This window comes from Peromyscus eremicus, chromosome 20 (assembly GCF_949786415.1).
Source record: "Peromyscus eremicus chromosome 20, PerEre_H2_v1, whole genome shotgun sequence".
Lineage (NCBI taxonomy): Eukaryota > Metazoa > Chordata > Mammalia > Rodentia > Cricetidae > Peromyscus > Peromyscus eremicus.
Genome location: NC_081436.1, coordinates 2496116 through 2511795, shown reverse-complemented (window position 1 = coordinate 2511795; position 15680 = coordinate 2496116). Strand labels below are relative to the sequence as shown.

The 15680-nt window shown below is 55.4% G+C and overlaps 1 protein-coding gene and 1 long non-coding RNA gene across 2 annotated transcripts in view; one reads left to right on the top strand and one right to left on the bottom strand.

The window, feature by feature from the left end:
- Positions 1–3092: 3092 nt before the first annotated feature.
- Positions 3093–15680, top strand: part of Acvrl1 (activin A receptor like type 1) — a 14604-nt gene continuing 2016 nt past the window's right edge. Inside the window, exons 1-9 of the mRNA XM_059247574.1 lie at positions 3093–3221; positions 8282–8349; positions 8855–9106; positions 9305–9516; positions 9700–9799; positions 10550–10696; positions 10881–11156; positions 11727–11924; positions 14617–14747. Coding sequence (XP_059103557.1) covers positions 8286–8349; positions 8855–9106; positions 9305–9516; positions 9700–9799; positions 10550–10696; positions 10881–11156; positions 11727–11924; positions 14617–14747 — 1380 coding nt within the window. The 5' untranslated portion in view covers positions 3093–3221; positions 8282–8285. The remainder of the gene's footprint in view (positions 3222–8281; positions 8350–8854; positions 9107–9304; positions 9517–9699; positions 9800–10549; positions 10697–10880; positions 11157–11726; positions 11925–14616; positions 14748–15680) is intronic.
- LOC131896776 (uncharacterized) overlaps positions 10291–15680 on the bottom strand; it is an 11601-nt gene continuing 6211 nt past the window's right edge. The window contains exons 2-3 of the long non-coding RNA XR_009375513.1: positions 10868–11223; positions 10291–10658 (exon numbers count right to left, since the gene is read on the bottom strand). This is a non-coding gene — a long non-coding RNA (uncharacterized LOC131896776). The remainder of the gene's footprint in view (positions 10659–10867; positions 11224–15680) is intronic.

Sequence of the window (15680 nt, the reverse complement as noted above, 5' to 3'; positions counted from 1 at the left end):
GGCTTTCTTGACTGTGGTTCTGCTAAGGAGAGGAGAGAGGTGAGCAGACCCAGACTCAACTCCTTGCAGCCTGTTTACTCCAGACCTGTACTGGGGAACAAGGGACAGAGGCCTGTGGGCTTGGGGTCCAGGAAACAAGAGCTTTCCTGAGGGCCCTCAGTCCCAGCCCCCCCCAACACCCCCCACCCCGTCCTGGGAAGGGCAGAGCCTGGGCAAGGATGCTGGAGGGGTGGGAAAGGGGCAGGATTTATGGCATTTCCCCTCCAGCTGGAAACAAAGGCAGATTCCTGTGTCCTGCGTGAGCAATCCGGTCCCACCCTCCCGAGTGGCTGGAGCTGAAGGAAATACCTCTGGCCTCTGGCCTCACCCAGCCACTTGGCTCCTCTTCCAAACAGTCTCCCTCCTAGCTGGGGCTATTACCTACTCTCAGATCCCAGAGACCCTCCATCCCATGAGTGATGGCCACCTTAAGCCCTCAGTCTCTTCTCGGAACTCACTCTGTAGACCAGGCTGGCCTTGAACTCACAGCACCTGCCTCTGCATCCTGAGTGCTGGGATTAAAGGCGTGCGCCACCACTGCCCAGCTCCATTCCATAATTTAAGAGAAGCAAAACTCAGCTCATTCCCTGCCTCTTCCCTCCTTCGGTTTGCCCCGCCCACTTACCCTGGTGTAAAAATGGGCACACACTTTGTAGGGCCTGGTGCAAAACAAAAATTATGTGTCCTTTGTCCCAACACCCTTTAGAATATTTTAAAGAAGTTCAAGCAAGTGTCAGGTCAAGCACGGGGCCCTGAATGTCTGCGCGTGCCTGGCCTTGGTCTCTCTCAAGAGCCAGAGTTGGGGCAAGCGCCTGGAATCCTAGCTCTGGGGAGGTGGCGACCGTGAGATCTCACCTTCAAGGCCAGTCTAGGATTTTAGGGATCTTTCTTTAAACAACAACGACAACAAAAACCCCCACAATTAAGAACTTAATGCACACAGCTGGCCCTGAAAGGTCAGAGTTCACTGCCTGGCCTCCACATCAAGTCCACTGTCACCAGTCACCGGAAAAGACCTCCTGGAAGTTCTCCACACCTCTGCTTCACGCACTGCTGGGAAGTTCTGTGCCTCAGATTCTAACTCAGAATCCTCTGGGCCTGTTTCATCCCGTTCTGTCCTTGCTGAATGTGGGGAACAGCTGGGCCCTATGAGCAATTAATTCTTGTCGACTTGGACAGCGTCTGTAATTCCTTTTCTATGTCCTCATTGGCCTGAGGCCCCAGTGCTTTCTCCAGCTCCCTGTCCTCCCTCCAACACCCACCCCGAGGTTCCCTGTGCACCGTGGGAGGCTTGGGTTCACAAGAGCTGCTAATGCACATTGTCCAGAAGGCTGGGGCGGGGAGGGGGTGGGGGGCTCACCCCTGTCCACGTCTTCTCTTCTACCTCCTAAATCTACTTCACAGGCCTGCCCACAGAAACTCTCCCATCCCCACCGACACTTATCAGCCACTATGGAGCTCTGGACCTTGATCTCCTAGATTCGCCTTCCCAAGGAGGCAGGCCTTGGGCTACAGAGGTCCCCTGGGTCCTGCCCCAGGGCCCTCACTCCCACTCCTTAAGACAGAGAAACACAGGCTGGAGACTGAGAGAGGCTGGCCGGAAGCCATAGCAGGCAGGAGGAAGAGTGGGTGTGAAGATGGCCTTGTAGCCAGGCTCCCAGTTCTACAGCTAATGGAGTGGGCCACCGTGGCCTCCACAGCCTGGGAACGTGGATACTGTGATCCCTTAGTACTCCTATAGGCTGCAGGACGGTCTGTCCTGATGCTGAAATTAGGTTGTGCTGGGGCTCTGGAAATTCTCGAGGCTCAAATTCAAGAAGCTGCCACAGTGTGTGTGTGGGGAGGGGGGGGTCAGCAGAGGAAGTGACGTCAGTCTGAGCGGCTAGCCATTGTCTCCCCCAGCCTCTAGTCCTGCCAGAGGCTCAGACTGAGGAACTAAGGTAGGTACCATCTTTCTCTGTGTGTAAGATGGTCCACTGTGTTCCATGCTGGTTAACACAGGGGGCTGAAACCCTGGAGGTGTTTCTAGGGCTACAGCAACTAGCTTGGATTCTCAGTCGGTGGTTGTACTTCAGAGTGTGGATACTCACACAGGCTAAGAACAAAACTCAAGTCTTGCCAAGGAAGGCCTAGACTTTCACCCACACTCCCAGCCTGTACAGCAGGGTCAGGAGGAAGACTGTCCCTCATCATCACCACCGGAGCCCTTCTGCCTCACTCCCTGCACGTCCCGGCCCCAGAAGGCTCCATGCCCCAAATTCTTAAGTCCATCTGGTGGTTACCCACCCCCACCCCTCACCCCTGCATCCCGTGGTTGAGGTCCCACCCTTGCTGGACAGAAAGTCCAAAGCAGCCTCTCCCTCCATTCTGGCCTCCCCTGATGCAGAGGGCAACTGCCAAGCCCTGAGGGGCTCGGGAGAGACTGACTCAGAGTGGACCTATCTGGACCAATCCGGGCCTCTTTAGCCCTAGGCTGACCGTTGATGGCCAGGACTGAGAAGAGGGTGAAGGGGCTGGAGCTTGGAGGCAGAAAGATTTAAGACGACCGACCCGACCGGGGAGTCCCAAAGGGCGGAGCTAGCTTTTGACCAGAGCCTCCCAGCCCAAACTCAGCTCTCTCTGCCCTGTTCCTTAGCATCCCGAGAACCTGGAGTGAGGTAGGTGAGGACAGGTAAGTGGGCTGCTCCGTGGCGCAGGTCCCTCCCCGGTGCCCACTCCGCTCCCTCCTGAGTCGGGAATCCAGGTTTCTGCCTCTCGGTGCCCGCTACCCTCATCCCCTCTCGGGGCCCAGGATGACGCCTCGGCTACCGGCTCGGTCCCTGCAGCCCTGCCCCGGGACCCACGGGACCCCCTTGCCCGGGTTCGAGGCCCGTCCCCTTCGGGGCGTGGGGGCGCTGGGGCAGCCCCACCGGGGTGTGCAGCCCCTCCGGAGCGCCAGGCCCTGCGGCCGGGAGGCGTGCTGGGCAATAGGAAACGGGTTATTAGGAGGGAGTGGTGGAGTCGGGCCAGGCAGGAAGAAGCTAGAATAAGAAACATTTTTGCTCCAGCCCCTTCCCAGTCCCGGGAGGCCGCCGCGCCAGTCGCGCGGATCGAGCCATTCCCCGGCCCCAGGCCGGCTCTGGACGTGAGAACCCGGCCGCCTCCGGGGAGGAGAGGCGGGGGTCCTGCCGCCCCGTCCAAAGGTGAGTCGAGGTCGCGTTGGGCCGAGCGGGACGACCTGTCCCTGGTCTCGGTGGACCTTTCCTTCGCACGGATCTCAGAGACCTCTCCGGCGGCGCGTGGAGGGGTCAGTTTTAGCTGGAGGAGAGAGCCAGCAGTGCGCCCTGGTTGTGGATACACACCTGCCTCTTAATCCCACCTGAGAATGGGAGGGAGCCGGATGGGGAAGCAAAGACTTTTACTCTTGCTAGGTGTCCTGAGGCTTTAGCTTCTCTTCCCCAGTCCCTGTCCGTTCACTTAACTCCCTCTTCTATGCTTAATCTGTGAAAATAAAGTGGGCCGAAGGATTCTTCCCCCCGCGGTGCTCCCATGTCCCTCCAGGATGCTGGGTTAACCTAGGGGTGACTTCCCACCCTGTTGAAACGCCTCACAGAGCCCACATTTCTCCAGACCAGCTTTTGCTAAGGAACTTGCCATTACAAGGCTATCCTCCCGAATCTTACCTCTAGCCCTAGAAGGTCATAGAACTCCCCTGCAGTGGCTGTCCTTTACATCCAGGCTAGAGGGAATCCTAGCCCTTCCCCAAGGCTGGGACCCCAGACTGTCAGTCTGTCCTGGAGAGGACTGCTCAGGCTGGCTGCTTTCTTAGGCCTTCCTCTGTGGACACACTCCTGCTTATGAGCAGCCTCACTGAGAGTTAGGGTCGGCCCTCTCTGACCCCTCAACTACCCTGTTTGCCCCGCTCCCTGTCTCCTCAATTATCTTTCTGTGTAGTGTGTGGTTTTCCTCACACAACCTCTCAGATGGGAGAGCGTTGTGTCCCGCTTGTGGAAGAGAGGCCGGCTTCAGGCTCTGGCCAATGACACCGGGAAACATCATCATGGCTGGGCTGTTTCTTTGAGATGGAACTGGCCTCGGATTCTCAATCCTCCTGCCTCAGGAGGCCCCTGAGAGCTAGGGTTACAGGTGTGCACCACCACACCTGGCTTTTCGTGCCACTTACCACATTGCCAAGTAACTCTTCCACATTTGCCTAGAAAACGTCACTCTTCTTGTGCCAATCTCATAACTGTAGGCCGTAGAGGCCGGGCTTGGTCAGAGCCGGTAAGTTGACCTCTGACCTCCACAGGGGCCTCCCCGATCTGCAGTGTCCCTGTTGGCGGGGATTTCAGTCACTTACCCTCAACTGTGGTGTGAAAATAGTTCACAGGAGCGTCCGCAAATAAGGGATTTTAAATGCATCCTGTCTGCGGAGGGTAGTGAAATCTCATGTTACCCACCACACGCATCACTGTTGTCTATGTGTCCGCGCTGCACACTTTACCTGCCTGTTGCTGGTCACCCCGTAGCTGTCAGGGTTATCAGACTGACTGCGCATCGCCGCGCTTGTGGTCGGGTAACCTTCATGTCACTTAACAACGCCCCAAAGTGCAAGCGCAGCAAAGTGCAGTGCCCTGGGCCGGTCGGACGCGCCAAGGAGAAACGAAGGTGCTTCCTTTAAGCAGAAAGGCAAAGGTAAAGACAAATGCTAAAGTGTGTTATTGTGGTCGTTGTATTTTCTTATCAATGTCAATATCTTCTGTGCCTAACATACGAATTAAACTCTAGTGTAGGAAAGGTTATGAGCAGAGAGGAACAGGACATGCAGTTTGGCCGTCTGAGGTTTCAGGTACCCAGTGTGGTTTGGAGATGCATTGCCTCAGATGGGGGGCGGGCATTGCACTGTGCCACTTGGCAGATGCCCAAGACTCTAAAACCCAGGCTGGTTCTGCTGTATCCCCACCACTGCCGAGTTAATAGACTCTGAGGTGAATGCTGAAGGCAGTCCCATGAACAGCTGGGTCTGTGAGGCCCAGTGAGAGCTGAGTGTGGAAGGTAGTTGAGTTTATCACAGCACTCTGCCTTGGGACAGTGTGTGGAAGGGCCCTGCCGCCGGGGGAAGCAGGGGAAAGATTGACAGCCACCATCCAGGCACACTCCCCTCCGGGTCTTCACCTGAGGCCCACAGACTGAGAAGTCTGGCAATGAACAGGTAGTTTCTGGGCAACGACAACACTGTGCAGTGAAACCTGAGGAGGGTACCAGTCAGTGACACCAGGGGGACACACTGCTAATGTCTGCTGAGACCCATGAGTCTTTGTCCTGGGGCTCACCTACCTCCAGACAAATAGAGGGATGGCAATGACTAAGGAAGGATTTGCCGTTGACCACCTATGTTTACCAAGTCCTATTCAGCACCCGTTTCCCCTAGGGGTGTTGTGAGGCTCCGAAGACACAAACCACTGAAGGGCAGTGCCTGGCACAGGGTGAGAACTCAGAGCAGTCTGCCTGCGTTAACTTAACGTTTGAAGTCATCTAACATTTGCGATCTCTGCCAACAGTGGCGATGCTTCTGTCCACAGGAGATCTTTCACGCAGTTTTGCTAAGGAGTAAAAGAGAACCATAAGACCCAGATTACACCCCCGCCCCATGCTTAACCTGAGATGGGACTCGGTCAGAGCCATCACATTCCCAGGCCATTCCCGGGGCTGGACCAGGAGTGACTTCTACATTACTGCCGATCTTCCCCTAGGCTGCCGACTCTTCTCCCACACCCATGCTGACCCTCACTCCTTGGCAGTGCCACCAAGCCTCTGGTCTTGTGTTATTCTCTTTCTTCCCACAGAGATGGGGAGGCACCTAGAAGGAACCCAGAGCCTCTTCCCAGCGATGCCCTGTGAAATGAATGAGAGCAAGGAGACAGGTCTGGCTCTGTGCCAGACACCTTCCTCAAAGCCTGGTGCACACCCAGATGGATCAGAATTCCCTGGGGAACTGTTTGCAAACACATGCTTCTCTTTTCTTTCCTTTTTTTTTTTTAATCCCCTTCTCTTTTGGTTTTTGGAGTCATGGTCTTGTTACGTCACTGAGGCTGGCCCCAGCATTTGAAGTCTTATTTGGTATTCCCCATCCTCCTGAGTGCTGGGTCGCAGGCACATTACCACCGTACCCACCCAAAGTACGCTCCTTGCTGGTCTCAGACACTGTGGAATGGGTGACAGAGCAAAGGATCTACATAGCTAGCCCACTGTGGAAGGTTCTGATATGTGCTGGAGAGGCAAGGGGCACATGGGGGCAGTCAGGGAGGTGGACGCTTGTCCCAGAAGGATGTCTCGTTGCTAGCCATTCCCACCTCATGGCCCCTCCTCAACTACTTTCTGGGCAGGTGAAGTCTGCCAATGATGGCTTTCTGCCCATGGCCTCAGGACCCCTGCAGAGTGCTTGTCAGAGTCCTAACTGGCCTCTGGTAGGGGCAAGAGGCAGGAGGTCAGGCAGAGGCTGGAACACAGCTGCAGCAGCCCAGGTCTCTATTTCCTCCCCCGGACCGGGCCTCTGGGGCAGAGGAAACCCAGGCAGGAAGGCCAGGGCTGCCACCAGCCAGAAAGGCCCACCAAGCCCCCTAGCCTGACCCTAGACATCCTGCTCCCAAAGCCCCAGCATCTCGGGTCTTCGTTTGGTACCAAGATTAGAACGTGGGCCTCTGTAGTGTATGCGACTATATGTCCAGCTCTTCTCATATCTCATCACAGGACTCTCTATGTGTCAGCTCCCCTAGCTAGGAATCCAACCTGTACACTCTGCTGTTAGACAGTCTGTGTTTCTGTCTGACCCCTGTCCCTCTTGCTACAGCCTCAGCCCCTACCTACCCTCTGGTCCTGAGGCTTTGAGAAGTGAAGATTGGCACAGCTCTAAAGCCGTAGCTGGTTGGGGTCCTGAGTTTCGGGCTGTCACACACCAGAATCACTCCTCTTGCCACTGTTCATCAAACTTCTGAAGAGTCAAACCCCAGGCGACTTTGCAAGGTCAAACATTCAGTGCCTAAGTGTGTTTCACTTCCTATACCACTGGCCCTTCCCCCACCCTTTCCCAGGACCAGAAGAGAGAAGGGGGCCCAATGGCTCTGAGGGGGAAACAGACCCTTTACACCTAGGTACTGTCAGGCTGCATATGGCTGCTACATGCCTGGGGATGAAACGGGGGGCTGACCCCACTGGCTCAGGACAGAGAAGGGAATGGTGGGGGAGGGGGTTCTAGAGTCCCTTGTCGGACTCCTGGTACCACAAGAGGATTCTAATACCTGGATGGTCTCCTCCCCTGGCTAAGCCTTACTGGCTCCTCTAAAGCTGGAGCTGGGAGGGGAGGGGCACTAAGCAGGTCACGATGCTGCATGAGCTTGGTGACCTGATTTTGATTCCCCAAACCCATGTAAAGGTAGAAGGACAGAACCAGCTCCACAGAACTGCCCTCTGACCTCCACACTGGTACCTTGGCACATGGGCCCTTAAACACACATGGGCCCCTAAACACAGACACAATAATAAATGAATAAAATGAAAAAATAATAATAAAATCATAGAACTGGAGCTGGGGTTGATAGTTTTTAAGGTCCCTGCTCCAGGTGGCCCCTTTAGACCCTGTCCTTCTCCCAGCCTGCCCTGGGCTCCCTGCTGTGCGTGACTCCAGCCTGTCCTATCCAGACCCAATCTAAACAATCTTGATTCCTGTTGCCGGCCTGGCGGGACCCTGAATGGCAGGAAGTGAAGACAGGAGCCTGTTTATGTTTGAAGCAGCCAGGCATGGGGGGGGGGGGGGTTGAGGGGGGGCACTGGGAAAGGGTGGGCAGGGGTGGAAGCTGGAGGGGTGGGCAGATGGCAGAGGACAGAGAGGAGCTAGGAAAGAGATGTTCTTTCCTCTGTAGCTGTGCCCTTCTGCAGCACGCCTACCCCGGACCCCGCCCCAGCCTGTTCTTGTCTGAACTCAGCAATGGGGCACAAAGCCGGGGTCCCCTCTGGCTCTCATCATTTAAACACAGCTCTCCACCCTTCACCCCCAACAGATGGTTTCCATGGGGAAGTGAAGCAGGACTTCCCTTGCAGGCCCCGCCCAAAGTCGGACGTAGGAGTGGGGAGGTGGCTTCCCTGCCTCCCCCCCTCACAAAAAACTCCCAGTGATTTCCTCCTGGTAGGAGGGGACCTTGCTCACCACAGCACAGCTGTCACATTTTTGCAGATCTCACCGTATCTCTTCTCTCCTGTCTCCAAGGACCATGACCTCGGAGATCCCCAGAAAGGGCCTTCTGATGCTGCTGGTGGCCTTGGGCCTAACCAAGGGTGAGTGTGGGAGGGGCAGTGTGGAAACAGGGGTCTGAATGGAGGAGGCGCCTATGGACTCAACCCCCAGGAGCCTGGCTGGAGGGCAGACAGCCGCCTATGGACTCGACCCCCAGGAGCCTGGCTGGAGGGCAGACAGCCACCTATGGACTCGACCCCCAGCTGCTCCAGCCCTCCTTTTTATCTTCTTGATACTGACTTGCAGGCTGAGGTTCCTTCCAGGATAGACCCTGCATCTTGAGTGGAGGGAGCAGGGGTGTGAACAGGGAGAGCCCGGGACCAGGGCGGGACCTGTAGCTGGGAGAGGAGGTCCCAGCACAGGCGGTAGACCAAAGCTGGCTTCTCCTTCTCCACGGCCTGCGTGGCTGGGGGTAAGGCTCCGAGGACAGTAAGGGGATGGAATGAAAGGACCAGGTCCTGAGGGGTCTGCCTATGAGACAGAAGGGACAGGAGGAGGAAGTGGCCGGCCTCCTTGGAGTGCCTGAATTTCTCCTGTGTCTCCCAGGAGGTGTGGTGAAGGCCTCCAAGGATCAGCTGGTGAACTGCACTTGTGAGAACCCACACTGCAAGAAGCCAACCTGCCAGGGGGCATGGTGCACCGTGGTGCTGGTTCGCGAACAGGGCGGGCACCCTCAGGTCTATCGGGGCTGCGGGAACATGGACCCAGAACTCTGCCTGGGACGCCCCACCGAGTTCGTCAACCACCACTGCTGCTACCGGTCCTTCTGCAACCACAACGTGTCCCTGGTGCTGGAGGGTACGTCCAGGGGCCCTTCCCCTCCCCCCATCGCCTCAGGTGCTGCCCTCTCTGCCCCGCTCTCTTCTCGTGCCCTGGCCCACACAGAGAGGGTGTGGGGAGGCAGGATGCTGGGATCTAACAACTGTCACAGTGGTCTGGCTCAGGGTCAGGAGAGATGGCTTGGTGGAGCTGGGGCTCAATGTCCCCCTCCCCCAGCCACCCAAACTCCTTCTGAAGAGCCAGATGTCCATCCCCCGCTGCCTCTGATCTTGGGTCCCGTGCTGGCCTTGCTGGTCCTGGTGGCCTTGGGTGCTCTGGGCTTGTGGCGTGTCCGAAGAAGGCAGGAGAAGCAGCGGGGTCTGCACAGTGACCTGGGCGAGTCCAGTCTCATCCTGAAGGCATCCGAGCAGGGAGACAGCATGTTGGGGGTATGGGCCTGGGACCGCCTGGGACCCAGGGTGGAGGGTGGGCATGTAAACAGGAGCAGCTATCTCAGGGGGTCACCCAAAGACGGCAGTGAGAACCGAGCCGTGGTGTAACCGTGGGACAGTGGTGGAGAAAGGGGTGTGGCTGACGGGGGCTGCCACTCAGCGACCACATGGTATCCCCAGGACTTGCTGGACAGTGACTGCACCACGGGCAGTGGCTCCGGACTCCCCTTCCTGGTGCAGAGGACGGTGGCCCGCCAGGTCGCACTGGTGGAGTGCGTGGGTGAGCAGTGCGCCAGCCAGGGACGGGGCTCAAAGGCTGGAGAGGTCGGGGAGCACTTGCTTTCCAGGATCGAAAGTGGGTCTAGCCTGGGGTCAGAACAAGGGATTCCGCTGGGCAGGGAGTGGGTCTAGCCTGGGTCAGAATAAGGGATTCCGCTGGGCAGGGAGTGGATTGGTTATGGGCCAAGGTAAGGTCCTTCTGCAAGGACAAGTGTGAGATGATAAGCTAAGGGTAGCCAAAGCTGGGGCAGGATGTGGATTAAGTTGCGTATGAATTCGGGTTCAGGGAGAGCAATACAGCTCAGAAGGTAAAGGCCCGTGCTATCAAACCCGACAGCCCAAGTTCAATCCCTGGTGCATACTTGGTGAAAGGAGAGAACTGTCTCCCTCAAGTTATCCTTTGACTCCATATGTGACCCTAGTCAGTGTGCATTACACACATGCACACACACAAATAAATAAACGTAATTTAAAAAAATTTTAAAAGCTGGACATGGGGGCTCATGCCTTTAATCCCAGCAGCGCTCAGGAGGCAAAAGCAGGAAGATTTCTGTGAGTTCAAGGCCAGCTTGGTCTAGATGGCAAGTTCCAAGTCGGCCAGTGACACACAGTGAGACCCTGTTTTAAAAAAAAGTAAAAATTCAGGTTTTGCAGAAGCGGGTTTTCATAGCACCCAGAGTTGGGGGCGGGGCTCCCAGGACCGTGTGTATCTGGTGTGTGACCCTTGCTCTTCCCTTGGCCATTGGATCAGGAAAGGGTCGATATGGCGAGGTGTGGCGTGGTTCGTGGCATGGTGAGAGTGTGGCCGTCAAGATTTTCTCCTCACGAGATGAACAGTCCTGGTTCCGGGAGACGGAGATCTACAACACAGTTCTGCTTAGGCACGACAACATCCTAGGCAAGGAGGGACACATCCGCTACTCCAAGCCTACGTGCTCCAAGCCCCTCAGCTCAGGGCTGGAAGACACGGAACTCTGCGCACTGGTCTAACCCTGAGCGACTCCCAGACCCCTCAGCCCTCGGTTCCCCTCTCCACCCCTTCCTCCTCGGTGCTTTGGCTGACTCACACCTTCTGCTTCCAGGCTTCATCGCTTCCGACATGACCTCGCGCAACTCAAGCACGCAGCTGTGGCTCATCACCCACTTCCATGAGCATGGCTCCCTCTACGACTTTCTGCAGAGGCAGCCACTGGAGCCGCAGCTGGCCCTGAGGCTAGCTGTGTCCGCGGCCTGCGGCCTGGCACACCTGCATGTGGAGATCTTTGGCACTCAAGGCAAACCAGCCATCGCCCACCGTGACCTCAAGAGCCGCAATGTGCTGGTCAAGAGCGACTTGCAATGTTGCATTGCGGACCTGGGTGAGCAGGAGGGAAGGGGTGGAGCTTCGCCGGTGGGTGGGGCTTGTATGCTCGGCTCTGCCCGTTTCTGTAGGGGAGAGAATTAGTACTTTAAAACCTGTTTCCAAGCCGGGACACTCAGGAGGCAGAGGCAGGTGAATCTCTGAGTTAGAGGCCAGCCTGGTCTACAGAGTGAGTTCCAGGACAGCCAGGGCTACATAGAAAGACCCTGTCTCAAAACGAATTGTTTCCGGCCCAGACTCCTTCCACCATTCACCTGACTTCCGGGAAAGGGACAGGGAGGTAGCAACCCTGTGTCCCACCCTGACTTCTCTGAGAACACGGCTCCTTCCAACCCACCTCAAAGTTCTACTGTGTGAAATGGGTATCATAATGCATGCTTGGCCTGAGAATGCTATAAAGCAAAGAGTACGCGGGACAGACGGTCTCCCTCCGGCCACCTCAGGGCAGGCCTCCATTGCCCGGCTCTCCTGCATCTCCACTGCATCTGACTCTAGCCTGGGCTTCCCAGTGTGGGAATGGCCACCTTCTGTGGGAGCCCTGGAGGACTGACAAGCCCAATACCCACAGGACTGGCTGTGATGCACTCCCAGGGAAGTGATTACCTGGACATTGGCAACAACCCCCGAGTGGGGACCAAGAGGTACATGGCACCCGAGGTGCTGGATGAACAGATCCGGACTGACTGCTTTGAGTCGTACAAGTGGACAGATGTTTGGGCCTTCGGCCTAGTGCTGTGGGAGATCGCCCGGCGGACCATCATCAATGGTGAGGGCCCAGTATATGCAGGGTGTGTGTGTGTGTGTGATAGAGACTGGGCTTCCTTATGTGGCCTGGTGCCTGTGCAGGGTGTGTGTGTGTGATAGAGACTGGGCTTCCTTATGTGGCCTGGTGCCTGTGACCTAAGGGTTTGAGACTAGATCTCCCAGCATCCCTTCACTGTATCAATTAGTTCAGCACAAATGGACTTTTAAGGTTCATCTGAACCTGTGAGGGTGTGGATCTGACCTTGAAGTCTGGCGTTAGAAACAAACAAAAACCCGTAAATATTCAGAGCTGGGGATATAGCTCAGTGGTAGAATGCTTGCCTAGCATGTTCAAGGCCATAGGTTTCGATACTGAGCATGGGGGTGGGGTGGGGCAGGGCAGCAGCTAGGCTAGCGTTTATTGAGATTAACTGTGTGCCACAACGCTTACTCTGAAGGTGTCATCTTATTGAAGTCTCCTGTTTGGTAGGAGGTGGCATTGGTCAGTCGGATTGACTGGATTCAGTTTCAGGTTTTGTTATGACAGTGAGCATTTTAGCCTCTCTGTGCCTGCTTCCTCACTTGTGAAATCAAAATTAAAAACATAACTGTAGCCGCAGAGCTGATCCAAATTAAGTATTTAGAACACTGTCTAGAAGCTGGACTTGGCCCACACTTGTGATCTCAGTATCAGGAGCAGAAGGATTGCTCCAAGTTCAAGGCCAGCCTGGTCTATATAAATAGTGAGTTTCAGATCAACCAGGGCTACACAGAGAGACCCTGAAAAAAAAAAAAAAAGAAAGAAAGAAAGAGGCAAAAAAAAAAAAAAGCAAACAGTGCTTGGAGCTAAATATTAGTCGTCACCGTGTAAAAGTACCTACATAATATTATTCCGTTTTATGAGAAGAGTCTAGGTTTCCAGCTCACTAGAGGCAGCATCAGGTCTTAAGCTGGCCACCTGATTCTGGGCCAGTGCCCTCTGTCACTGTGGCAATTAAATGTTGACTCTTGATTCCTTGATTTCTTTGCTCACACGCATGCTATCTGGTGTCTGCTCTGCCTGCCTGTGGCGGCCTCATTGCTACCGCTGATTGCCATGGGAGACCCTGCCTTGGAAAGGCCGGTAGAAACACCTGTCCTGCGCTGCCCTGTGCAGCCCTGGGGTTGATGGCCTCTCAGTCCCAGGGTAGATGGAGGACCACGGGTTGACTGCTGCAATGTATAGCTTTTGTGGGGGCTGTCTATGACCAGAATTGCCAGAGTCCTGAAAGTTTAGGACAACCCCCAGGCCAGACTAGAGCCCTCTCGTTTCCTGAGCATCCACGGGAGCCAGCCTTTTGCAGCCTCACTTTTCCTCAGTGGTCCCCTGTTGACAGCAGAGATCCAGGTGTCACCACTTTCTCTGAGTCTCCTGCGGTTCCAATCCCTGGGCATGAACCGCTGGAATCAGCCCTGGGAGGCTGGAGCTGGGGAAGGGGCACCTGGATGAAACCAAAGAACTCTTGGGCCTGGCTGCAGGCAGGAAAGGCAGGGCTGATGGATCGGCCTTGGGCTCCTGGGGCGGAGGGGAAACTGTCAGCTCCACAGACTCCCAGTGCATTATAAACACTGTAATCTGGTGTCAGCCCCGGCACTGATTAAAGGCTCATTAGACACGCTCAGGCCTCTGCAAATCACTGATTAGGGCGCCAGCGGCACAGGGGCGGCCTGGAAGCCCGCCACCGGGAACAGCTGGTGAGGGCTTCATTGAAGTCGTGGCTACATGGTCACAAAAGCAGCCTGGGGTTGGGGAGCAGGAAGAGGCATGGGACTGCCTCTGACCCCACAGACACACCTTTCAAAAAGGCTGCTATTTAGGTACCCTCAGGATAACGTGTGTGTGTGGGGGGGGGGAGACACTGTTGGCTGTGTGATCTGCAGAGGCATGAGCCTTCCCTGATGTGAGTAGATAGTATATAGACCAGGGAATAAATCTTTCCCTCTTAGGAGAGGTTTTTTTGTTTTGTTTTTCCTGTCCTTTGTCCCTGTTCCAGACGTACCACAGATGCAGCTGAGAGGTCAGAGCACGGGATTTGGTGTTGGGTTTCGGCCTTGAGTCCCTCCCCTGTCACTTACCACCTGCCGATCCTTAGAGACAAGTCACAGTCTTTAGAGCCACTGTTCTAGTTAGTGAAGTGGACCTACAGTGCCACGGTCCCCGCAGGCTGCCATGAGGATGGCATGCAGAGCGCCAAGGAGCCTGCCTGACCCACAGGAAGTGCTCTGGAACACCAGCTGTTAGTGTGATCAGTCAGGGAGTGGTACCCAGGCCCAGGATGGAAGACAGCAGAAGGTGGAAATGAGATCCAGCCTAGGGCCCTAACAAGATGGGTTTTATGTCCTGAGTCCGCTAGGACTGGTGCTTCTCAGCCTAAGCTTCTTCATCCGTGACAGGCTTGGTGTACTGCACACAGCAAGGAGCTACTGTGAGGTCTAACGGGAAAGCATGTAATGTGCTTATTAAGGCAAAGACTACCTGGGAAACACAAAATTCACAGTAATTCCGTGTGCTGCATACAGTTATTATGTCATAGGGTAGGACCCCTCTAGTGAGCAGTATGGTCAGGCAGCTAGCCCCAGGTCCCTTGGGACAGAAACCAGGCAAAGTTGTCCCCTGGGTGCTCTCTGGTCTCCTTAAGTCCCAAGTAATCGCCCTATCCCCCTTGAATCCCCAGGCATTGTGGAGGATTACAGGCCACCCTTCTATGACATGGTACCTAATGACCCCAGCTTTGAAGATATGAAAAAGGTGGTGTGCACTGACCAGCAGACTCCCACCATTCCTAACCGGCTGGCTGCAGATCCGGTAAGGCCTTTGCTGGGGCTGGGCTGAGGTTGGGGCTGGGCTGAGGTTGAGGCTGGGCTGAGGTTGGGGCTGGGCTGAGGTTGAGGCTGGGCTGAGGCTGAGGCTGGGCTGAGGCTGGGCTGGGCTGGGCTGGGGCTGGAGCTGGGCTGACTGGGGCTGGTCTGGCCTGTGGATGAGCTGGGGCTGAGGCTGGGCTGGGCTGGGCTGGGGTGTGCTGGGGTGTGCTGAGGCTGGAGCTGGGCTGACTGGTGCTGGGCTGGCCTGGGGATGAGCTGGGGCTGGGGTGGGCTGGGCTTGGGCTGGGCTGGGCTGGGGCTGGGCTGGGGCTGGGCTTGGCTGGGGCTGGGATGGCATGGCATGGCATAGCATGGTATGGCATGGCATGGATTGGGGTTGATTCTTAGCTGGGATTTCTGGGTTTAGGATCTTGGCTTCACAGCCTCTGTTTCTTGGATAGATCTTGGGTGTTCTGGGTGTTCCCCCCACACACACCTGGCTTGTGCATCCCTCACCTTTCTTGGACCTTCTGGTCAATCTAAGATTTTTAGAACTTTTTATCTTACCTATGAGAATCAGAGGGCCTCTGCTAAATTTCTCCTGTGAGGTTTTTTTTGTTGTTGTTGTTGTTGATATTTTATCAACAACACTCCATACTTACACAAAGCAATACATATATATATATATATATATATGTTATATATACATATACATATATAATGTAATATAATATAAATGCTTCTAAATATTCAGTCTCAGACATGTACACACAAACACATGTAGTGAGATGCTTGGTATCTTGAAGACAAAAGTTGTTTTTTAGCTTACTTTTCTTTCTTTTTTTTTTTTTTTGAGACAGGGTTTCTCTGTGTAGCTTTGGTGCCTGTCCTGGATCTTGCTATGTAGACCAGGCTGGCCTCGAACTCACAGCGACCT